Source organism: Sminthopsis crassicaudata, chromosome 2 (genome assembly GCF_048593235.1).
Source record: "Sminthopsis crassicaudata isolate SCR6 chromosome 2, ASM4859323v1, whole genome shotgun sequence".
In the NCBI taxonomy this organism is placed as follows: Eukaryota; Metazoa; Chordata; class Mammalia; order Dasyuromorphia; family Dasyuridae; genus Sminthopsis; species Sminthopsis crassicaudata.
In genome coordinates this window covers 420,824,454-420,851,508 of record NC_133618.1, presented here as the reverse complement: position 1 = coordinate 420,851,508, position 27,055 = coordinate 420,824,454, and the positions used below count along the sequence as shown (strand labels likewise).

General features: G+C 33.1%; 1 protein-coding gene across 1 annotated transcript; it reads right to left on the bottom strand.

Moving 5' to 3' along the window:
* Window positions 1-27,055, bottom strand: RARS1 (arginyl-tRNA synthetase 1). The gene is made up of 15 exons (XM_074292013.1): window positions 26,946-27,055; window positions 25,634-25,768; window positions 18,409-18,597; window positions 17,144-17,255; window positions 16,088-16,188; window positions 15,162-15,283; window positions 14,244-14,364; window positions 12,601-12,730; window positions 11,970-12,074; window positions 7,285-7,463; window positions 6,368-6,477; window positions 5,535-5,640; window positions 2,052-2,224; window positions 979-1,226; window positions 1-237 (listed from the first exon to the last, which is right to left on the bottom strand). Exons 1-15 carry the CDS (start codon window positions 26,988-26,990, stop codon window positions 128-130), a joined length of 1,986 nt encoding a protein of 661 aa, XP_074148114.1. The 5' UTR covers window positions 26,991-27,055; the 3' UTR covers window positions 1-127.

Genomic DNA, 27,055 nt, shown 5'->3' with positions numbered 1-27,055 from the left:
TTTTATAGAGAAAGTTGCAATTTTCCTTTATTTTTTAAAATATCTTCTCCACATGATTATAAAAAAGCAAAGAGTGCTGGAGTGGCCATTTTTGTAAAAATACAAAATGTCTCAAACACAAGCTTTATCACATCCTCTGGACAGGTTTTATACCCAGGATATCAAATCCTTTAGCCATGACAGCTGCTGTTGCTTCACACAGTAACATCCTCCACATATTCACCTTCACTATTTCACCTACAGAAAACAAAAACAAGGCACAGGTTTTTTTAATCATTCATATCTTGTTAAAATAAAAAATGGTCCCTGCCTTTTACAAAGAAGGGACAGGCATGTCACCTGATGGAAATAATTTTTTTTTACTCTGAAATAAATATGTTCAGATTATTATCTGATAGTACTATTTTAATTGCTTAATAAAATGTGCTGTTAATTGAAACAGTGTGACCCTTTAAGGTATTCTTAAATTCTTGTTTTTCTTTATTAAAAAAATGTGTTCTTTTTACAATATCTTCTAAGTGCCTCTGTGCTCTAAATGGAAGCAGAAATTTGAAAAATATAAAGGCATTTTGGTCAGGAATATAGAAAAATAATTTTTGGTTTACACTTTCTAGGTCATGATATTGAGGAATTAACTCAAAGGCATATAGGGCAAACCCACATTTCTTTCCAATGCTATTTTTATCTGTCTTTAATGCGAGTTTATCAGTCTTTAATGGCTAGATTTACCTAGCTGTTTAACAGTTAAGTCTAACAAACAACTACTTGAATTTAAGACACTTTTCTATAGAGGAAAAGAAGAATGGAATAGAAGCAAAACTGATGATGTCTTTGGAGGACTGTTTTCAATACAAAAAAAAAAGCCAAGAATGTGGTCTAGGAAGTCTAATCAGCATGACTATTTCCTATTGAGAATGCCTCATATGGTATTGTAAATTCTACATAAAATCCTGCTGTAATTGGGAGAAAGACACTTACCAGTTTGTCGGTCTTTTTCCACGCAGTAACAACTATCATAGAATTCTGTGAAGGTGGTTGCTAATTCATAGAGGTAATCACAGAGTGTGTGGAGAAACAAGTCATCCAAAATCTTTTGCAAAATCTCAGGAAAACGTAAAATGCACCGGCCTAGTTTCCATTCTTTCTCATGGTCCAAAATGATCTTAGTTTCTTTAGCTGCTTTCTGCAACATCTCTTCATCAATGTTAGCCAATCGGGCAATAGATCTAGAATAGAATTTACTATGTGAACACTGTTCATTTATGGTTTGTATAATCACTCTTTTTATTACAAAATTAAGCATAAAGAAAGGTGCATTAGCCATTCATATTACTGCCAGTTAAGAAGAAAAAGTGCTTCTTCTTGGTGTATTATAACAGCTTTACTTTGCAATTCATAATTAATGACCTGGTCTGAAACACTTGCTAAAATAAAACCAAAACAGGAAATCTAAATAGATTAAATCTGAGGTGTTTAAACCAGTAACTTTTAGAAAAGGTAGCATAGAAAATAAGGGCAAAACTCAAGGATTCAGATGAAAACATTATTTTAAAAGAGGAAACAAAAAGAATATGCACATAAATGTTTTAAAATAGAATTCAGATCAAGAGACTGCATGATGCAGTTATAAGAACCTCAGACTAAGTCAGAGAGAAGACCTGGGTCTGAGTCCTATCTCTGCCATTAATTATATTAAGTACTATACTACATACTAGGAATACAAATACAAGTAGAGAGATAGTCTCTGCCTTTAAGAAACTTACAATTTAATGGTGGAAGAAAAGACAATACATAAAAGGAAGCTGAAAAGCAGGAAAATATGTTAGGAAGAGGCAATCTCAGTACTAAGTATAGAGGAATAATGTTGTAGTCTGGAGTGCAGACTGATGACAAATAAAAATATGACTGGAATGGGTGCCCTCCCAATCCAGGCATCCATTTCCAAAATCAGTACTGACCTCTATGGTGTCTTCCTTTTCTAACAATGAACTTAATCTGTAAGTTGATTTTCTACTTAAAATGTCATATGCCTTATTCTCTCTCCACTTTACCTTATCCTAGTGAAGGCATAGAGCAAGTAGGCAGCTGTATTTCCTCTGTCATCCAACATTTTGTCAAAGGAGAAAATATAGTCATTCATCCTGTTGTGGGAAAGATCAGCATATCGGATGCAGCCAAAAGCCACTGAAGTTTGAGCAGCCTTCAATTCCTCCAGAGTTAACACCTTTAAAAAAAAGGAATCACTCACTATTTAGTAATTCCAGGCAGTGGATCAGGCACTTAAGACATAAAAACAAAGAATGAAATAATCCATATTTCCACAATGAATTTATATTTTGAAAGCAAAAATATAAACTATGTGTGTGTGTATGTACATTACATATGGGTACAAATATTTACACTAAACAAAAAGACATTTGGGAGGCATAGGTTCAATCTACATTATAAGAGGCTTTGAAAAATCAAGAGAATTTTTTAGCCATCTTATCTTATAGAAAAAAAAAGGAACCATTGGAGATAAAGTGACATAGTTAGATTTGTACTTAAGGAAAATAACATTGGCAGCAATGTGAAGCCCCCTTCTGAATACCCCATGTATCTATGGAAACTGATGAGAAGGCATATAAAGGAAGAAGAGAATAGAGTTTAGCACAGAACACACATAATTATGTAGTGTGATGTGAATAACTCAGGAAAGGAGAAGGAAGAGTCAGAAAGATAGGAAAAAGTGTCCAAAAATCTCAAATGTGACAGATAAGTTGAGGATTAATACTTAAAATTAAGATAAAACATCAGCTTCTGGTAATTCCAGAGACAGCAGTTTCAACTGAGTGATTGAGGCTGGAAGTTATATTATAGAGGGCTAAGTAGTGAGAGGAGAAAAATGTGGGCAATGGCTACAGAAAGCTAAAGATGCAAGGGAAGTTAAGTAAAGTGGAATGATTGGGGATACAGTTTCCTAGATAAGACAGGAGGAATGAGATCAGATGTACATGTAAAGATCCTGACTTTGGCAAGAAGGCAGAAACTTCAGTGAAGGAGAGAAGGGGTAGATGCCATCTAGGGCAAAGGTGTCAAATGAGCACAGACTATACTCCAGATTAAAACATAACTAGGAAGTATTTTAAAAAATAAATAAAATAGAATATAGATATAAATATGTTTTCTAAATCAAAGTAGTCTCCAATTTTATGTACCATTTAGTGATCCTGTTTCTATTTGAGTTTGACACCTTTGGTTCTAGGGTTTTTAAGATGAGAATGACCTTAATTCTCACAGTTGAGTCAAAGAAAGATTCTAAAACACTACATGGGGGCTTGAGGAGGAAAGAGGTTTGGAATAAATTCTTTGTGGAAAGATATAGAAAAGGAGGAATAAAAGGATGACTTCACGAATAACACGAATTTGTAATGTCAGAAGGAGTGAAGGTTGGTGGGAATAATCCAGTGTTGAAGTTTGGCAAGTGAAGAACAAGGGAGTAACAGGTTCAAATGCATAAGACAGTAAAGAGCTGAAATGGGTGATTATTGGGTTGTGGTTGAAGAGGAAAAGTGAAGTCAGAGCAAAGGAAATAGTTTGGGAAAATACTGAGGAGTAAAGGTAGTAAGAGGAGTCATAATGAAGGCAAAGAAGAAGGATAAGAGGGATGAAGCACAGAGAAATGTGGAATGACAGATTATGATCAGACAGGAGAATGTTAGGAAAGTGTGATACCTAAAGATAATGATGAAATCAAGGGTGCAACCATTGCTCCATGTAGTTCAGGTGCAGTGTGAAGGAGGGCATGGGACATAAGGAAGTTTAGGACATGGAGACAGAGGAGCATCTAGAAGGATATTAAAGTTCCCTAGTGTAAGAGCAAGAGGAGACAGTTGATAAGTCAGGTGCTAAACTCCTTAAAAAAAGACAATAACATTAGGGGTATATGCAGGGGTATGGGTAGGGGAGGAGAAGAATGCATTAGTTACCATAGTTCTGAATGGATGGAAATTGGGATTGATTGTATTTTAATGGAGGAAAGATTATTAAGTGAAGGTATAAGGAGAATCTGTGACAATAGGAAGCAAGCAGTATTTTGACACTGAAATCATCATTTCCTTTTTAAGTGTCTCACATACTAATTATGTAATTTGAGGGTAAAAAGCCGATGGAATATTTTAATCAGTGTTAGCTAGCAAGACTGAAGAATGCATAGCAATATAAAAACTTCTCATTGTATAAAACCATGAAAAGGATCATAAAATTTACCACCCACAAATATTAAGCCTGGCTCAAGTCAAATGGCATCTATTTTGTTTACCTAATACCATAATTGCCTGCTTTTTTGATTTGGAGCTTTTTTTTTTATTTATTGGTGAGGTAGTTGAGGTTAAGTGACTTGCCTAGGGTTACACAGCCAATAAGTGTTAAGTGTCTGAGACTGGATTTGAACTTAGGTCCTCCTGACTTCAGAATTGGTGCTCTATCCATCCAGCTACCCTTTTTCCCTTTCTTTTTTTTTTCTATTTATTTAATTAAATAAGGAAAAAAGGATGCAAAAATGGAAAATAAAAACAAAGCAAAACAAGATTTGGAGGACTTCTTAATGCATCCTGATCAACCATATAATTTAGCATTATGCAACAGACCATAAATGCAAAGAAATACTGAGTCTGACTCGTATCAAAAATTTGAAAAAGCTAGTTTAATAACAGAGGTTGTAACTTTTTATGTGATTCATTGTATTGACTCTATGTGAAGGACCCATGATTAAAAGCTAAATACCACATGCAGAATATGGGTTCATTTGAGTAACACTAGAAAGAATGGGTTTCTTTTTTCTTTTTTTTGCCAAAGCCTATTCACAGTTATCTCAGTTGCATCCAGAAAAGCAGAATGAAGTCATCAGTGATAAAAGGCAATAGGAGCAGACATTGAAAATAACTGTTGGGGAAGTGACCTCTTTTTATCAATATAGCTTTTGTATTTAACTACTGAATTGCCAGTGATAGAATCTGAATAAACAAGAATGGTTTTTCTCAAAGGAAAATTTCTTTAGTTCAGCTTTTTTTTAGCTTGTTTCTCATTTTGTTCTATAGTCTGGAAGGGCAATGGACTTATAACTCAAACTCAAGTTTGAGTCCTCACAAATTCTATTTGTAAGTTATCTGACCTTGAACAAATCACTTCACTTTATTTATAACATGAGGATAATAAAATTTACACAGTATATTTATCTAGTAGTTGAAAAGGAAATGAGTACTAAGCAAATATGAGATATTGTTATGGACCACTATTACCCTAAGCTCTTATCTCAACTCAGGATAATCTCAACTGTATAAGAGCAAAACAGTTTAGGGAAGACAGACAAAAATGTACTAAACTTTGGATGATATAATAAAATCTAAGTGAACCAATACTACCTAAAATGAAAAAGTAAAAAAATCAAATAATCATACTGCCTATAATTTCCAATTTACTTAACGAATATAGTAAAAAGCAAAGAAACCGCCCCCAACACATGCTTATTTAAATATAATAGCCACTAAAATTACCTTATCTCTTTCTTTTTCCTTCAGTTTATCCATAGATCTTTTCAGTCCTTCCTCCAACAGATCTATGAGGCGTACTGTATCACCTGAGCGAGTTTTAAACTTTTTTCTAAAAGCAAATATTTAAAAGTTCTGGGTTAACAGATTCAAGCATTAATTGTACCTAAAATAAAAACAAAACTGACACTGGACTGAATCCAAAAGAAAAATATCAAAGAACAAATTCAGTTAGAAACAGTGGGATGACAGAATCTGTGAAGTTTAAGTATATACAATCACAAAATTTCTGTCTCTCTCTCCATAGCTATGTTGCTGGCTGATCAAAATATGTACTCTTCTAAAAACATTTTTTAATGGAATAAAACACTATAATACACTAGCAGCACTGAAATGTAAAAAGTATCAGAATCCCAAAGTCATTATCACTTTAAATTACTGTATCTGGCTAGTGAGGTATCAAAATTCTAGAGGCCCCTTTCCCAATACAAATTAAAATTTAAAGAAATTAGACATTTGTCACTTGCTTTTCTTAAAATTCTGAGCAATTTATTTTTCAGTTATACAGGGACTCAGTGTTCTCACAATAAAATGAATCTCAGTGTAACACATGGCACATAGTCAAAAAAAACCCCACAACATTTTGTTATTAGTTATGGCCAATGCTAAAAAGGGTAAAAATGTTTAGAAATGAATGTACTTTTAGAGGTACAAGACTGCTCAATTGGTTTTTTACCAGACTTGTTTAATTCTGACCATGCTACCAAATAAAATATGATTTCTTTTGTAGATATATGGAATGTGGACAGTCTATTTCTTATTCAGTTTCATAGACTTACTTGTCTTCTCCTAGCACTACACCAAATCCAGCATGGCTTACACGGGTTACTTTAGGGTCATACCATCCAATCATCTGAGCTGCTGCAAATATTGTTTGGAAGTGTAAAGCCTACAAGACAACATAAAATCATTTATTTGTAAGGCTATGCTTATGTTTCAAAACACAAGAAATGATCTGTCTCATTATAGATATTTTTCCTTACTGATAATGAAAACAACTTCTCTAAAGAACTTAGTCTTGTACATTGCTCATTTACACTTTACTTTTATAAATCCTTGATGGAAGATCTGCTCAAATATTTCTATTGATGGGTAAAGGAGTTTTATCAGTAATATTACAAAAAGTGCTGCTTCTTTCTTTCTCTTTTTTTTTCTTCCAGAAGCAATTGGGGTTAAATGATCCAAGTTCACATAGCTAGTCAAATGTTAAGTGTCTGAGGCAGGATTTGAACTCAGGGCCTCTGCTCTATCCACCATATCTCACTTTCCCATGGTGCTGGTTCTTATTTTCTAAAATAAAAATTCTTAACCTGGGGTTCACTAACCTCCATAAAATTGTCTGGACAGAGGGGAGGAATCACATCTTCATTACAGTAAAACTGGCTTTCTTTGTAATCCTATATATTTTATGTATTTAAAAACATATGAGAAGTGGTTTTTACCACATTGCTAAAGGAAAAAAAGGCTTAAGATCCCCTGATCTTAAAAATTTTTTTAAAAAGGCAATAAAATGTCTGATAAATGCTTTCATATTTCTTAGTTTTAGAGATATTAAAGTAGTCTTGCTCACATTTAAGCATCCTTGTTGGAATGAGAATAGCACTCTTCTGAATTTTAGAGTTTAGGATGCCTTAGTCAGCTAGTAAATGCCAAAATAAAATATCTGTGACAACTTTCACAGAAGACATGAACTTACCTGTCCACTGTCTACAACATAGATAATCATATCTGCCTTTTCTTCCATTAATCTTTGCTTAATAGCAGCTAAGTCAGATGTATCATAAGTATATCCTCCATCTGATTTTACTATTGTTAATGGAATTGAGCATTCTGGGACAAACACAATCTTCCTCCCATCATCCACCTGCACAAATCCTGTAAGAATAGACTAAATGTCAATAGGAGTAAAAAAGATTTCTCAAAAAAATATCTGCCATTCAATTGCATTCACAGCATATTTATCAGAAGGACTTTAAGATAAGGCTTATTAACTCATGCAGTTTTACTTCTCATCACATCAAGAGTTTAATATGAATTTAGTGAATTTTTTTTTAATATTCACTATATACAAATTATTTGCCCTCGAGAGTAGATATTTAAAAACAACAACAAAAAAAAAAACCTTTAGAAGTTAAGTTCCCAGAGACTTTGTTATTCAAACTAAAGCTATAATTATTTTTGAGGACACACCCAAATAATAGTTCAAGAACTACAGAAAAATATCCAAAAGATTAACACAATAACAACAATATAAAGAAAAAGACAAATAAAACTTAATGTAGTACAAGGACTGGGCAAGAGACAAAAGCAAAGAAAATGATCCTTTCTCCAAGGCAGAAGTTTGGGAGGAATAGGGAAGGGGGAGAGGGAAAAGGGGAACTATGAGTGTGGAATATTAAATACACTGTAAGACAGAGTCAATGTGTTGGTTGATTATGCTCAATGGCTTTTTTCTTCTTTCTCTTTTGACCCAGCTCACTGGGTAGGGTAAGAAGGATATATTTGGAAAAGATCAATATATCAGAAGTGAGACTGGTCCAGAATTGCATGAAAAATGGAAGGAAAAAAAACCCAGCTTTTATTTATGTAGTTTTCTCAAAAATGATAAAATGAATAGATTGGAGATTGGGTCTAGCATACAGTTATGACTGGCTCCCTTAACTCAGTGATGTTCTGTTATAGTGAGTACAAAGCTGTAAGACCCCTTTAACTAAAAGAAATGAAGCTAATTCTACTTAATTGTGTTCTTTATGTCAATTAGAGAATCTACCTTTGAAAGATCATGATCCCATGTGGTTCTTAATCTACTTCTGAATGGAAAATTGATTATACTGGTTTTATCTATCTTAGCTCTGCATATGGAACTGCAGTATCAGTTAAAATTTATCAATTTGTCAGATACCATCAAATCTCTTATAGAATATATCTGCCTCAAAGGCCTTCCTCTATCACTGCCCTAATTAGACCAACTATTTTGTCCACAAAAAAGGTCAGAGATTGGGCCTACTATCACAATTACTGAGTTTCCATGTATGTATGTATGTATGTATGTATGTATGTATGTATGTATGTAGTGTGAGGCACCATCAAAATTCCCAGCAAAGGAAAATGACAAATGTTAGAGGGAAAGTGGAAAAATTAAAATGCTATTGCACTGCTGGTGAAGTCAAGAACTGATTCAACCTTTCTGGAAAGTAATTTAAAATTAGGTCCAAAGGGTACACCCTTTGATTCAGCAATACCATTACTTAGGGCTAATCTCCTAAAGAGATTTAAAAAAAAAAAAAAAAAAAAAGCAAAGAAAAAGAACCTATTTGTACAAAATCATTGATAGCATCTCAATTTGTAGTAGCAAAGTTGAAGGGATACCCATCAACTGAGGAATGGCTGAAAAATAATATATGGTTATACTGGAATACTAATATACTACGATAAATGACAGGCTGGATACTTTCCGAAAAACCTGGAAAGATTTGCATGAACTGATATAAAATGAAATAAACAACCAGAACACTATACACAGTAATAGTAATGCTGCAAGCAAGAAGATCAACTATAAATGATTTAGCTATTCTTAGTAATACAATGCTCTAAGATAATTCTGAAAGACTTATGATAAAAAATGCTATCCACTTTCAGAGAAAGTACTGATGAAATCTGAATGCAGATTGAAGCCTATTTTTTTTTCTTTGAAACACAGCTAACATGGAAATATGTTTGGCATAATTTCACATTTGTAATTGATAACATTTCTTTTTCTTTCACAGTGAGAGAGGGAAAGAAGGGAAGGAAGAAGGGAGAGAATTTGAAACTCAAAATTAAAACAACAACAACAAAAAAAACCCCAGACTAAACAAACAAATAAAAAAATAATAAAAAGTTTGAAGAAAGGAAATGAACTATCAGGTCTCTGGCCATTATGTCAATATAGTAAATTCAAATAACCCTTAGAAAGACTTAGGCAGGTATACTGAATTCCTTTATTCCTAGGTAAGTAAACTGTTCTGACTACTTTTGGGAAAAGAGGAAAAGATACTACTGGTGAGATCAATGATTTCTTATCACTTGGATCTGGGACTACTTGCTCCTCTACTTTTATTCATTTACTCTAAGTCTCCAGGTACCATATGCCTCCTTCACAGGCCACAAAGAGTAATTAGAAAGGGAATCTGATACCACTACACACCTGTCAGATTGGCTAGAATGACAAGGAAAGATAATGTACAATGTGGGAAAACAAGGACACTGATACATTGTTGGTGGAATTTTGAATACATCCAGCCATTCTGCAGAGCAATTTGGAACTATGCTCACAAAGTTATCCAACTGTGCATACCCTTTGACCCGGCAGTATTATTACTGGACTTATATCCCAAAGAGATCTTAAAGAAGGAAAAGGGACCTGTATGTGCAAGAATGCTTACAGCAGCCCTCTTTGTAGTGGCCAGAAACTGGAAACTAAGTGGATGCTCATCAATTGGAGAATGGCTGAATAAATATTGGTATATGAATATTATGGAATATTATTGTTCTGTAAGAAATGACCAACAGGATGATTTCAGAAAGGCCTGGAGAGACTTACATGAACTGAGGCTGAGTGAAATGAGCAGAACCAGGAGATCGTTGTATACTTCAACAACAATACTATATGATGATCAATTCTGATGGATGTGGCCATTTTCAACAATGAGATGACCCAAATCAGTTCCAATAGAGCAGTAATGAACTGAACCAGCTATACCCAGCGAAAAAACTCTGGGAGATGACTATGAACCACTACATAGAATTCTCAATCCTTGTATTTTTGTCCACCTGCATTTTAGGTTTCCTTCACAGGCTAATTGTACACTATTTCAAAGTCTGATTCTTTTTGTACAACAAAACAACTGTTTGGACATGTATACATATATTGTATTTAATTTATACTTTAACATATTTAACATTTATTGGTCAACCTGCCATTTGGGGGGTGGGGGGGGGAAAAAATTAGAACAAAAAGTTTGGCAATTGTCAATGTTGTAAAATTACCCATGCATACATCTGGTAAATAAAAACTTAAAAAAAAAAAAAAAAAAAAAAAAAAAAGAAAGGTAATTAAGCATACTAATTTCCTTCATTTTCATCACTTTTTTCAATTTTTCATCAATTTCAGTTTCAGAGAGGAAATATTCTCCAATTCCATACTCTGCGATGCTTAATATTAATTACCTAGGATGACAGGCCAATTCTGTGCAGTTTCTATTTAGCTTTAACCACAATAACGGGTGTAGAAGCTGCCATTAAGTCCATATCCCACTACTAATTCTTAAGCTCTCAATTTATGACCACAATACTATGTCCTATTTAACTAATACAACTGAAACGCAAAGGTAGAATCTTCTTCCCACCTTGATCTGAGGAAAAAAATTCTTTGTTAACTTTGGTACCACTTTTGAGGAGTATTTACTAGCCTCTTGTATATTCAGAACCCCCATCTATCTTCAAGCCATAGTGACTTGACTTGTGTATATCACTTCTAAACTTTTTTCAGTACTGCAAAATTTTTTCCATCTTCTCAGTCTCTTAGGTAAGCAACCTTCAGTGTTATCCTGGACTTCTCATTCCCGCTTTCTGCTGCCAATTTTTTTGTTTTCATCTCCACAACCTCTCATATTTAACCTTATACTCATATTGATTTTGGGTTCTTATTAACTCTTGCTTGGACTTCAATGGCCTCTTAATGGATCATCTTGCTTCAAGTTTCTCTTTCTTGCAATCTATAATCCTGCACTGCAATCAGTACAGATTTGGCGGTATAAGTTCATAAACTCTAGTAGCTCCTTGTTCCTTTATGGCTTTGTCCCAGCCTATCTTTCCAACCTCATTATACGTTAATCTCTTCTAATTATGCACACCCATCTTTTGTCTCCATGAATCTGGCGATGTCTATCCTCCATATCTCCATATCTGCTCTCCTGCCTCATCACTTCTACATAAGATCCCTCATTAATATTCAGTTCAAATAAAATATTTACTTCCTGCCTTTCCTGGTCTCTCCAGATGCTAGTATCCTCTATCAATAATTATGTTATGATACTTTGTAGATACTTAAACATATTTATGTTGTCTAGCTTAGTAAAATGTAAGCTTCTGGCAAGCAGGGATTGTTCAATTTTTTGGCTTTTGTCTCCCCACTATAGAATATAAAGTAAGCATTTAACAGATGCTTGTTGATTGACTACTTGATATAATGGCTACATTTACAAAACATGTTATCTTCTCTAAATGAGAGCATATGAGGATGACATAAATAGATATTGTCATTGTTCTAAAATTAATGATCTGAATTAAAATACTGTTTCAAATTCTTAGTATCATTACATTCAAAATCATACAACTTACCTTTCTCCTCAAATTCTTTGACAATATCAGTCATCCTATCTTGGTAGAATGATTCCCCTCTTTCTATTACAGAAATATCTAAAGCATCATAGATTTTTTTGAACTCTAAAAGAAAGACAAAGAAAATTACCCTAATAGAAAAAAACGAGTCTTTCTGTGTAAAAGACAAAACATTTCTAATCTAAAAAAAAGTACAACTACAAGGAAATTAAACTTAAAATGTACAAACATACTTGAGAGTGACAATTAGGGAATGATAATAAAATGTCATTTCTAAAATAAACATTTTTACTTTGAATACTATATCTACTCTATCCCAGCAAAAAAACAAACAAAAACAAAATCCCCAAATCTACAAATCAATATGAAAATATATAATGGTGTAAGGCTGAGAATTTTTTTTTTTTTGCATAAGTTATTTTTAAAAAAAGCATAGTATAAAATGATAAATCATTCTAAATTTCTCAGGGGGTACAAAACAATGGGCTGATATTTGCTCTTCATAACAAATTCTACTGTAATAAATAGGATAAAGGATCTCATAGCACAGTTGCATAATTGTATGAAGGCTATAAAATCAAGATCTCACTTAAAATACATACAATAGATATAATGAATTCCCAGAACTCACCTTGGCGAGAAACATCACAAATGAGATTCCAAGCTTTTGTGATATCTGGCATTTTACTCTGGAGTTGAACTACACACTGGTATGCTCGCTTCTTGAATTCTTCCTCAGTGTCAAATCTCTTCTTGGATTCCTGAGTTTAAAATATTTAATGATAATAATCTAGAAGCATATTTGTATAATTCTGGAGAAGAGATCAAGAAATGTCTAAATCTAAAATCTATGCCACTGAAAAAATAAAAATAAAAAGATTTGGGACTTGAGGACTTATACTATACTTGATATTTTAAAAAATCTTATGAATGGATCTGCTAAAGCACCATATTTGTCACTTTTTTTCTATGATTAAGAAAACCTTACATTTTTGGTTTTCCATCTTCCTTTCCCAATTTACACAATCCTACCTCAAATAATTATTACTTGGTTCAAAAAATGGGCTATTATATTAAGAAGCTGAAATTCCACTTCATTCCCTGTTCCACATGTAGTTTCTGAGGAAATGACCTTGCTTTTCTTTTGAAATAGGAATACTTATTCTTTAGTTATTAAAAAAACCAACCAACCAAACAAACAACATTGAAACATTTGTTTTTGCAAAGCAAAACAGAAAAAGTGCTATGTGCCTGAGGCCAGATTTGAACTCAGTTTCTCCTAACTTCAGGTCTGGTGCTCTATCCACTACACCATCTAGCTGCCTCTATTGAAACATTTGCTGATCTGGGTGACTGAGTATCATGCCAACAGGAACAATGGTTAATAAGGTGACAAGATTATATCAATTCTATTTTAGCAGTTTGAAAATCTGACTAGTACTAACTACCTGAAATACATACTAAAAGAAGCTGTGAGGTGAGAAATGTTTTGGATGGCTCTATATAAATATAAATACAATGATTTTAGTAAATTAATTTAAAATATATTTTAGTTTCATTATGACAATAAGTGATATTACTATAAAAAATTAATTTCAATATTCAGATTTATAAGATCAGTGAACAAAAAATTACACATTATATATCACTCAATTAAGGGTACAAATAGTCCTTTTAGCCCAAGGAAGCTTACTGGAGGAACATAACTTATATGTAATGAGAAATAAAAAATGGCTTCTTGTAGAAGATGGCACCTGAGCTGTGCCTTTAAGGGTTTTAAGAAGTTGAGATGAGAGAAAAAGCACTGCCCATATGGGGGGAGAGGAGGCCAGTCTGTGCAAAAGCATAGATGAAGGACACAGATAGCACAATGACTAGCATTTACATAGTAAAGCTCTTTACCATAAAAATTATCTTGTATGATCTTCTCAACAACCATGGGAGATGAGTTATTATCATCTCCATTTTACAGCTGAAGAAACTGAGGCAGTTATAGTGATTTGCCCAGATTCAAATACCTAGTTAAGTATCTGAGGCAGATTTTAACTCAGGTCTTCCTGCCTCCAAACCCAGGGTTCTATTTGTATCATTTAGGCACCTTTGCAAAGTCATGCACAGGGAACAAGAAGGTTAACTGAATAAAAACATAGAGTATGAGGTATGAGTTAAGTGATGTGCTATGAGCAATGAAAAGTAATACAGGATCAGATATAAAAAACTTTAATGTCATACAGAAGGAAGGAAAACAAAGAACAAATATTTGGTAGTTTATACCTTATAAAAGGCCTGAAGATCACCAATAGGAGGTGAAACAGTTAAGTAATCTGGAAATTTATCTTGTAGATGAGCGATGAGCATACCAAACTGCGTCCCCCAGTCTCCTACATGATTTAACCTGATTAGCAATGAAAAAAAAAATAAAAACAAAAACAAAAAACAAAAAAACAAAACCACCACAATTTCAGAAACGTACTATCATAGAGCAAAGTGGATCTCAAAGATACAACTCCTTACATTTTACAAAGAACTGAAACACAGGGAAAGAAAACAAACTGCTCAAAATTCTTACAACTTGCTTGTGGCAAAGCCAAAAATGCAAAGCTGAGTTCCTGGGATCTCCATCTAGGATACTTTCTATTGTATCATGCTTATGTTTTGGACATTTTAATTAAATGATCCACAATGTAAATTACAGAACTCAGAATTTATAATAAACGAATCCCTAAATTAGTAAATTATACTAAAACATTAATGGGAAAGACTTGCATTATTTCTATAGTGTAGCCAGTCTAGATAGAGATAGATCAGGAAGTTCAAGTAGGCCTAAATTCCTGAGGTTATATGAAAAAAAAAAAAAAAAAAACTTTCATTCATTCAATTTAACTCAACTTAAGAAAAAAAAAATTTAATGTCTAATATGTGAAAAAATCTAGGATAAATGTTAGAACTGGAAATATAAGAAACAAAGAATCTCTGATATCAAGAAGTTTATAATCTACTAGGACAGACAACCTGTACGAGATAAGTATGATAAAATATATAGAGTATGAGTCAAAAAAGAGATTCAAGGTGCTCTAGATAAACAAGAATAGAAATTATGCTTTTAGTGGTGATGAGTAGACAAAGCCCCGTTTTCAAGAGAAACCTCTAATTTTCAACAGAAAAGCCAAAATGAAGAAAAGGGGTACCTACCTGAGTACATCATAACCTACAAATTCAAAGAGTCGGGACATGCTCTCTCCTATAATTGTTGACCGAAGATGGCCTACATGCATCTCTTTAGCTATGTTTGGTGAAGAAAAGTCGACTATAACCTGGGAAAGAAAACCAGAGAAAATATTTGGCAAAAAAGCTTAGTTTCATTTACAACCCTCCCCAACCTCTTCATGAAATTTACATTATTATATGTGTTGGGTGCTATAATAGATACTGGGGAGATCTCTGCCTTCAAAGAACTTACATCATATTGAGATAAATAATATGTACACAAATAAGTGTATATAAAATAAAAATGATGTGATGAGGAGGGAAGTGGAGAGTAAGCACAACCAGCTGGAAAGGAATAGAGGGCAAACACAAGGATATGGAAGGAAGAAAGAGCTTCAGCTGAGCTAACTGTTAACATTTTTAAGCACTTAGCTTTGTATTTTTCTCACTTCAAAGTTACAGGAAACCTGGAAGATGGCTCTAGCAAATGTTATTATGCACATTTAGTTAGTGGTAGAGTTCAGAGAGGAATTTGTCATGAAATACAGTCTTATTCTTTCCACAGGACCATTGCTGTTTTATTTTAATTTTTTTAATAACTTAAATGTCATCTTTTATTTTAGACCATAAAAATAAACTTGTAAGAATATTGCTAAATGCAGAAGTGATAAAAGAGCAAATTACTTTAAAGAAAAAATTGCCATATTATGCTTGTGATTATGATGGAACAATCAGGATTCTAAAAGAAAGGCTATAGTGATTTTATTTCCATTCACAATCATATCACAATAATTTAAATGATTAAATCTTGATGAAGAAAAATGCAAGCCATAACAAATTAATAGTAGCACTATCACTACTGTGTACAATAAACAATACTTCAATTATGATAATACTGTCCAGATAGGTACCTTCTTTCTCTCTCCAAGAGCAGGTGGCTGCACCCCATTTATCAAAAGTTTAGTTAGTTGTTTGGATACAAAATCTTTTCTTAGGTGAACATTAATAAAACCTAATAGTGAGAAAAAAAGAAAGCAAATTGCAAAGCCTCAGTTGTGATCCTCAAATATTTTTCTTCTCAAATATTCAAAGAAAAATACTTACAGCTGAGAAAAACACATAACTATTAAAAAAAATGGAGACCACAGTTTTCAGTCATTAATAAACCATCAACTCTCGCTGGAATGGTTTTTAGAGATATATATTAAAAATACAGCAAAATTGAGATCTTAACCCTTCTGTTTTTGTCAGGTAGTATCAATATAGCTACCACTTGAGGTCTCTGAATGAAAGAAATTTAGAGCTATAAAGGGCACTACAGGATCATTTGGTCCAATTTTTTATAAGTGAAAAAATCAAGTCTCAAGAGATGTCAAATAACTTGCCACAGTTCACAAAACCAGTCAGTTCTGAAAGAAAACTTCTAGTTCTAAAGGACCTAAATTCTTTTTAACAATGATATATCAATTGTCTGCCTCTGATAAAAACAAGGTTTGTCACCTATGACCAAACTACAAAAGGCTAATTGCAATTAAACAATTAACTAATAAAACATGGCATCATTACATGTTTATAATATAGGCAATATCATAATTTTATTATTCAGTAACATTTTTTAAAAGCCTATACTTATTATATTACTTTAATAGCCACTATTCTATATCTATTATCATATTTGAAGTAAAATGAATATTTATTCTTCATTTAAAAGATTAATAAGGAAAATAAGCACAGAAAATAAAAACAATCGTCTTACAATCACATGACCAGTTTGGAGCCAAATGATTCTTATCTCCTAGCTGGAGGCTTTTTTTTTTTTTTTTTTAAACCTATCACATTTTATTTAATTCTGTATTTAGCATTTTAATTATACAACTGGATTTGAACTTGTCTTACTGGTTTCAATGAGGAAACCATTCAATGAGTAATAGTACTTCTACTTCAAAAAGGTGACATTATGATCATACCAGGACCAGCAATTTCAAATTTTTCTATATATTCATTGTCTGGAAGGTGTTTGGCAATATTTTCTGCGATATCTCTTGGGTTAATTTTTTCTTCCTTGTTTTTGAGCAGCATCTGTAAGACAACATAATGCAACTCAATACTCTATGTAATAGCATATTTCTTGTATATTCACCAACGCACCTTGATATAGAGCAAAAGGTTCCTTTATATATGTGCCAACAAAAGAGAGATAGTAAAGCCTACTCTCTTTTTATAAGGTCAGCTTATATAAGAAACACCATGAGGACAATTAAAGTATCAAAACAATATAATTTTTCCACCTTAAATTAAGTAGTGAAAACAGGTGTAGCACACAATTTATTTGCTATTGTTATTTTAATAATATAACATCCTCAAGGTTCTTCTAAAGATTTTTTAAAAATTATTATGAAATACAAGAACTTAAAAAACATTTGGGTATTAACTAGAATATTATTTTTTAATATTAAATTTTAACCTAGAATATAGAATAAAATCTAGATAAAGGTGCCAGGATCACTATATAAGAACTTGATTATTTAGCATAGAGGGCAGGTAGGGAAGGGTGGGAAGAAGAAGACTAGTGGCAATTATCAAAGTTCAGGAAAAATTATTTAACAATAATCTGTGCTGAATCTTTGTAAGGGGGAAATGCCCCCCCCAATAAATCATAAAGATCTTTCATTACCAATATTTTAATCATCATAGGGTAATTCATGACACATATCAATTTTATTTAAATATTAAAGCTACTGGTATCTGGCAAATGGTCAATTTAAAATTTTTATGGCATGATACTCATATATATTGTTAATAGAATGTGGGAGGAAGAATGATGACAGAGAATATACTAAATAAGTATTAGACATATGTCTAAATAAAAACAAATTCATATTTCCCACAGTCGCTCATTTCACCGAGGAAAAACAACAGTGATTTATAAAAGGGAAAAATAATTTATTGTTGCTGATATATTGGCTATTGGAATAAACAAGTCATAGACCTAAACATTTAAGAAATAAAATCCTTCAATTCTATTCAATCAATAAGCATTTATTTAGTAAATGCCTATTGTGGCCCAAGAATTCCATAAGATATTGAAAAAAGATACACTTTTGAGGAACAAGGCAAACTTAGAATTCAAGGAAAGTTATAATGCTATTGCAAACACTTTGCAATGTTTTGCTCATAAGATGTATATGATTTTGTCCAAGATTTAAATATCCTAGAATAATGAATATAGTACCTTTGTGAGGCCCATAGCACTATTACATTGATAATCCCCAAATTTTGGTTGCTGACTTGGTGTGACAATCAGGGGAGGATTTTCCAAATCTGGATAAGCAACCTTAATAGCATAAGCAAAGAGTTCTTGTAGACGACTATTGATGTTAATCATGCTTTTAGTTGGTCTATTCCTTTCAGCCTGAAGACTCTGTGGAAAGAGAAATATAAATTGCCAGTGAAGTGTAATATGCCCTCAAACATAGTCTCATAGAACATATGTAATTTAAGGAATTAATGTAAGGAAAACATTAAAAAGATAACATAAATTAGAGATCCAATGTTGATACATCTTGACAAGACATGCAATTTTATAAATATAGTCACCTAATTCCAGATTCTAGGAATTATGAACCCTGAGAATTTACTCTGTCACATTGCAATCTGTAGTTAAGAGAAACTGAGTCAACAAACTTCTGAGAACAATCCATTTATTAGCAAAGCTAGCAATTACTAATAAATGGGGTTCAGATTCCTTAGTAACCAAGGACCCCACTTAATAGTTAAGGCACTTCTTCCACAACAAAATAACAATTTATTATTAGCAATATGGATGTTATCCAGTTATGATTAGCTAGAATCAGAAACTGGAGGTTTTGCACAGCAACAACTTAGATTTCCTGAATCATATCCTGATGAATATCAATGTTCATGGAATATTTTTAACCTTTATTGTAAGTTTCTCCTAAAAGTGAGTGTGGGCAACTTACAAGAGGGAAATAGTTGCAGGCTTAAGAAGTTTAAACTCAAGTTTAAACTCACATAATGAGAGGGAGAATAGTAACTAGACTAAGTATGATTAAGCCTTGATGAAATACAGTAGTGTCTTATTTATTAACATTGTACAATTCCTCTCTTTAAACATTTGATGTGCCTTTTCAATGGATCACTTAAATAAAACAATCATCAAAGGTTATAAATCAAAATATACTAAAAATCATCCCTAGCTAATGAATCCTCATCATTCCATGTATCATTTCTACACAATTTTTAATGTAACAATTACAGAATAAAAAATATTGAGTTAAATTTATATTTACAAAAATATTTATTAATACTTGTGATTAATTTTGAGAAACTCTTGGTACTGTAAATAAAATAAGTTAATAAAAGAAAACAATTATATGACCTAAAGTAAACAGAACACATTTAACTAGAGTGGCTAGTATGCTTTCTCTAGGTCTCACCCAGCTCCCTAAACTGTGATTTGCGACCCCATAAAGGATCTTGTAACTGAATGTAAGGATTGCAAAATTATGATTTATTATCAGTAAATGTTTGATTTGCATGTGTATTTTATAACCTATATACCCAGGGTCACATAGAAATTTCTCAGGTCAGAAGGAGTCACTAGAAGAAAAAGTTTTAAAAGCCCTTCTCTAGGAGGATAAACAAGAAAACCAGGAAGAATGGTCCCAGTAGGGGGAATCTTCATTATGCAATTGGATTTCTGCTACAACCTATTGGGATTATAATGAGAATTCTCATCCTTGAGTCCTTGATGTACCAGGGTAGTCAGACAATAATTTCTGAAATAGGGCCTTCTCAATCAGGCTGAGTCCCATTAGTCCACTACAAATACTTGATTAATATTATCTTCAAGGTAGAAGTCATGTAGCCACAAGTCCTTAAGATCCAGTATGTCTTGCAGTTCCACGTTCAGTTTGCTTAAATATTCCATTATCAAGTCTCAATATAATCTAGTACTCTCTAGGAGCCTGGTTTGGAAAATGAGCCTTTCTATCTCTTAAAATTATCAGATATTTTAAAATAGAAAAATGATTTCAATTATCAATGCAATTATATAAATAAAATTCTTAATCTGATTTTGAGAAGTTACTAAACCATACTCATGGCCTGTATGACCTATTAGAAACATTTGAAAGCCAATCATAATATTCTTAATTCTTAGAGAAAATGGGACTGATTTTGATGCTTTTAAAATTTTACTTCTCCATTTAATTAGAAGACTTTTATATTCTTATCTAATTTCTTCCTTTTGAGGATACTATCTTCATATCATGCATAACATATATTTGTGTACAAACTAAAAGAATGAGATAAGGACTCTTTTCTATATGCAAGTAAACAAGTGTAAGCAAAAAAAACTCATTAGTTGCTCAGGACATCAGATTGAAAACAGCAAGATTGTTCACACTTATAATAGAATGCAAGTACCTTACTGAGACAGTCTGAATTATGTCCTATTATTGTAATGCAGATATTTCAGTACTAACCTATTAAGAGATTTAGTATTGCAACAACATATTAATCTAACAGTTTACAAAAATTTTCTATGAAAGGGGGGGAATAAGTTGATCAATGATGGACAGAGGTAGCTACACCCAGAGAAGAAACACTGGGAAGTGAATGTAAATTGTTAGCACTAATATCTGTCTGCCCAGGTTGCATGTACCTTCGGAATCTAATGTTTATTGTGCAACAAGAAAATGATATTCACACACATGTATTGTATCTAGACTATATTGTAACACATGTAAAATGTATGCGATTGCCTGTCATCGGGGGGAGGGAATAGAGAGAGGGGGGGATAATTTGGAAAAATGAATACAAGGGATAATATTATAAAAAAAAAAATATATATATATATAATAAAAAATTATTAATTAAAAAAAAAAGAAAGAAAGAAAGGGGGGGAATAAAAAAGGTACATCAAGACTATCCCTTTAAAGGCAGTGACCTGACATAAATCATAGGGAAAAAACTCCCTTTGGTTCTGCTTAATTCCAGGCAAGAGTCAAACATATAATAAAATAAAACCCCACCATTCATGGGGTATCAAAAGTCAAGTTCAGAATTAGTTAGGTAGGATAATTTCCTATTCAGTAAAAGACACAATGGAAAAGCTGAGTCAAGAGGATCATATCTTAGCCTATATCAGGATGTCTCCAACTTTTCCCTGGCAAAAACATTCCTGTAGCCATTCTCCGACTGTACTCTCTTTGGGTGGCACTTGGAATTCCCTTAGAATAGTGGACTTGTAGTTTCATGGCAATTCAGACACTCATACCTGAAATCAAAACTCAAAACAATATCAAACTATAATCTCACAAAATTTTATCGTAAATAGAAAAGATTCAATAATCACAACTCAGGACTAGGTTATTATTTTCTCATGTTGTACAAATAAGGATATTTCATTTCCCCTTCATTTACAAAATAACACTAAGCATATTCTGGAGTTTTACACACACAGTGAATAGTTGGTTAAAAACCTTTAGAAAATTCCTGATTACTTTAAATTTTCAGTCCTAAGAATATACATATATATATATAATATATATTTTAAAGTTACATCTTATTTATTAACAAATACAGTCTTTATAATTTTTATTAGTGGTAGCCAAATAATCCTGTTTGAAACTCTATTATTAGCTAAATTTGCAAATTTCCCTACTATGCTTGGTAGAGGTCCTAGTTCCTCAAACTGAAGCACTTCAAGGCTTCAAAAACCATGCTATGTTAGAAGGACTGATCAGATCTTATAAACTTCACCCAAGTAAAAATTTTTTCACAGACAAGGACTGCTTTAAGAGAATTTTACTACTCTCAACAGTCAGCCATTATGATTATTTTCCTATTTAAAGCAAAATATAACTTGTTAAACATTTAAATTTTCAAATATTTTGACCACATTCTTTTAGCAGTTTAATTTAGAATGAGTCTGATGTTGCCCTAAATTTCACAATGTAAGAAAAATTTCACATACTCAATATTATGTATTTAAAACATGAAACAAGTTATTAATTCAGTTGAATACACTTCCAAATTATTTTACATAGAAAATCACTTTTGGCATTCTATAATGATTCATGAACAATAGAGTAAGCACTCTTAACATTTTAATATAGCAATTACAACATGTTAGGATTTTTCTGAGGCTTTTTTTCCCCTTCAGTTCTTAAAGCTTAAAAAGTTACAGAGTCGTCTTCTGCAGTACTCTGAAATGTTTAGTTTTTGATTTTTCAATCATTTCGAATTTCTTAAATGTATCAGCATTAACAATTTGCTAGTTAACATTACATAGCACTTAAGCAATAAGAGTTAAGTTTTTCTGTGGAAGAATGAAATTTCAAAAAGTTAAATGATAATGGAATCAATACCAATTTAGAAAAGCAATCTTTAAGCAGTAGAGCATTACTAAAGATACATTTTTGTACAACTGGATTCCTATCAGGTCTGAATATTGTATTGTTCACCCTCTGCATAAGTCAGGCACTATGTCAAGCATTTCATAATTCTAAAATCCTCTCAACAATTCTGGGAAGTGGGTGCTGTTATTATTATCCCCTTTACAGATTATGGAAACCGAGGTAAACAGATGTACCACACCTCAGTTTCCTAATCTGTAAAAGAGACAATATTCCAATAGGAGAACACATCTCACTGTAAATGAGACCACAAATTTTAGTTTCAGGACAAAATTTCAATCAAATCAAGTTCAGGATTACAATCTTGAATTTCCAAAGGCCGTTTATTGTTAACTCCTCAAATTTAGGGGCTCATTTTACTTTAACTCAAAATCACTCAATGTACCAAATCATTCCCTTTTGTTTGCTTAATTTAGTACCTCTAAATACTTTAAAAGGGTAAATAAAGTACACATCATGGTTCTTAGGAGACCCTAAAGATTGAATCTACCCTTTCAAAGGACAGAATGCTAGCAAGTACACTCAACTAATTGTATACTACAAATTTTACTTTTTAAAAATCTTTAAATTTTTATCCTAATTATACACCAAAGTATTTAGAGAATTAAAATTTTTCCCTTTTGCAATTTAACTTTTCCCTTTACAATTTAATATAAATTTTGTAAATAAAACCAGTTAATTGCAAGACTGTCATCCTTTAGGGTTTTTTTTTAAAAGCTTACAAATGTTCATTGCAATTTCTTGTAAAGTTGTCATTCATAGTTGCTCAGGCTGACCAAAAGTAAATACCATGATAAAACAAACACTATTCTAAATTAAAATTTACTTACTTTTAAATTGCTTCCAGACTTAGACAAGTTTCTCTCTTTTCATGGTCAAGAAAGAGTTAATAATAGTCTGTTCTTAAGGATCAGATAAATTTAAACTTTGAACTATCCTCTCTAATCAGTGAAATCATCTTCCTTCCTTGAATTATAACAATCAATCTGCCACTCTCAAAGGAAGGAGTGATAAAAAGTCTAAATGCTATTTCCAAGTAACTTTCAGTTTTATTCTTCATTTTCCTTAAATCAAAACTCACAAAAATATTTCAACATTTATAAACACATTCAAACCACAATTTAGAAATTCACAATATAGAAATGAGATGTCATAATTTTAGTCTGTAATTTGGATTATAATACTACACTATTTTGTCTAGGCAATTATACCTTGATGAATCATTTCAAACTACCTTCAGATCTATGTATCACCTAGTCCTTCCCTCCAGTAAAGGAGATTATAGGTGCTTAATCTGATTTTTCAAACTTATACAATTTACTAAGATGTTTGAGCAGTTAACATAATTTGGAAATTTATAGTAAAGATTTTGGGTGATAAAGAAATGCTTTTTTACTTGGCCTTTATATTCTATTTATTTAACTAGCAATTTTTTTTCTCCTTTTGTTACAGTTGAGGAAAAACACTAAGTAATTGTAAGGCTTTTCTGTCAAGGTAATGGAAACAAATCTTAAAGCAATTTACATCCCTCAACTATTACTTAAAATAAAAAGTTATTACTTAAGTGAGATCACCCTCTGGAAGGCTTGAGTTCCTCCCTAATGTCATAAAATTGTACTAAAAAGACTATAATTCAGCATAAAGAAATTGATTTTATTTTAAAATTTGTTTTAATAAGTGGATACTATGAATTAGGATGGTTAGGTATTAAAACACAGTGGAGGGATTTGGTGTCAGAAACACTTAGGACTTATTAACGCTAGGTGTATGACCATGGAAAAATGATAATCACTGGAAAAAAAAGGGTTATCTACCATTTTCAGGGTTACACATTTCAAATGTTATAAAAATATCTGTAGAAAAACTGTTAAAAAGTAGACATCTCATTTGTAAAATAGGGATATCTGCAGCACTCATCTCACAAAATGGTGAAGTTCAAAAGAAAATATACATAAAGCACTTTTAAAACTATAAGTGCTAAATAATATCAGTTGTTATATAATAATACTCTGAAATATCTAAAGCTGAAAGATGACCTTACAATTAATCTAGTCAAAATACTCCATGGTAAAAATAGCTAACATTTATTTATCTCCTTAAGGTTTGTAAAGTGCTTTACAAATATTCTCATTTTATTTTCAAAGTAAATGCTTGAGGGGACGGCCTAAGTGGAGCAATAGATAGAGAACACCAGCACTGAAGTCAGGAGGACCTGAGTTCAAATGTGACCTCAGACACTTAAAACTTCCTAGCTATGTAACTCTGGCCAAGTCACTTAATCCCAATTGGGATTCCTCCATAAATAAATGAAGAGTAAATGTTTGAAGCAGATTTAGAACTCAGGTCTAGTGCTCTCTCTCCTGACATGTAGCTGCCTCTCCTACAGATGAAGAAATCTAAGAAGTCTCAAATAAGCTGCCTAATGTCACATAATATAGTTAAATGGCAGAGCTGGGATGAAAAAGCAGATCTGATTCCCAATAATATTTGATAACTTCATTTTTAGAATTTTATATTACTTAACAACTATATGTAACTTTACAATTTCATTTTAGAACTGGCTAGTGCATTGGAACTTGAATTAAGGCCTGGTACTAAGTTAAAGTGTACCCTCTCATTGGTACTTCCTTTGATTCACAAAATAAATTACCTCAAACTTGAAAGCTTAAGTCTATAATTATCTTAATTTAATCTTAACTATGCATTTAAAAGTATATTCAATTCGGTAATTACACCATCTCTATAACCAGGGCATGCTGAGCTGACAAAACATTTTAATGAGATACTTCAAAGAATCATAAAAAGACACTAACCATAAGACAAGCCACCTTCTGTTTTGTTTGCACAAACTAGGAGACTGGTAATAACTTGTTTCATCACTGGAAAAAAGGAGATATTTTACTTCCCTCCTTTCCAAAATGTCATTGATTGTGCTTCCAAAATTTTTAGTGAACTTTATTTAGGCTACAATTAAGACTAAACTCCTGAATGTATTGACAGCAGAAGTTTACCCACCTTTTGGAGCACGTTCAAACGATATTTAAGTTTTGAATTTTCTTCCCGCAACTGCTCTAAACTAGGAGAAACTTCTGTACATCCAAAGTTTTTCAATCTATCAATTTCAGCAGTCAGAAACTTAATCTCTTTCTCCTAGGAAGGAAAAAAAAAAAGCAAAATCTTCAGTTGTACTTTATCAGCTACTTTACTTTGGATTAATAATTTTATTCTTTATTACATTCAGATGAGATATGAGAGACAGTATTTCATTGGGGGGGAGGGGAAGAGGCAATGGTTGAGCAAAGATTTAGCCAAAATGGGAGCATGATGTTGATAAGAGCTAATAGTTCAGAAACATTTGCATATCAGCTCCCAAATGATTTAGCCAGGATAAAAGAATAGAGCCATTCTTCCTCTACCCTTCCTCATTGGCTTTTGGAGATCTTCCTTCTCAGTGTTACGCCTCTGATGAATTTCAGGTAACTACAGTTAAAATGAACTACGATGTATGAGGAAACTCTTCAGTCTAGTGTTGGGCTTCACTTGTGTTACACATGGCCATGGGCATGGTCCTAACGACTAGCATGGTTCAAATAAGGAGACAAGGACACGATTTTTGTTCCCATTTATTACAGAAGTTTCAGTGTGGATCTGTACTAGAGACAAGAGATCTAACTAAGCATCAACAGATGCTTGGCGGAGCTCAGACTAACAGGTCCGTTTCTGAGATCAGTACTAGTGTAACATCCACGGCGCTGGAGCTGGTAAGTGCTTCTTAAGTTGCCCCTCCACTCCTCACCACGTAGACTAAGTTCCCACAAGTGTACTTCCGGACACTGAAGGCTAGAAACGTGAGCGCCGGCGCGCCTCTGACCCTTGTTTCCAGGATTACCTCCATTCCGCACCCCGGGTTTCCCATCCCTGGGACCAATTTCCTTTTTTTTTTTAACTTTTAACTCCTAAAACTGTGGGTGGGCTGATTCCGCAGGAGGCGAGGATGTGAGGAATTCTCGGGAACATTCAGATGTTGAGAGAAGACCCACACCCTCCAAAAGGCCCTGCTCTGCTGGACTTGACAGGGAGTGGTGGATTTCGGGAAGAAAGTAAAGTATCGAAGGCCAGGGGCTCTCCTGAACGCCCCGCCCTACTCCCCGCAGAGGAAGGGTCCGGTTTCTTCCATGCCCGTCTCCAAAGCAGTCCGAGACCCTCCCCTACACCCTAGTCTGGTCCGGCTCCGGCGGGACAGCCCCCGGCCGGTCGTGTTCAGCTCCGGAGACGGGCTAACTTCCTTGGTCCCCCCTACTCTGCCCCACTTGAGCCCGGACCTAACCTGCTGCAAGAGCCGCGCCGAGCACTGAGCAACCAGACCCTCCATCCTCTCGTCAGAGCCTCACTCGCCTTGTGGCCGGAAACGGAAGTGGGTCGCCGGGCCTGTATGAA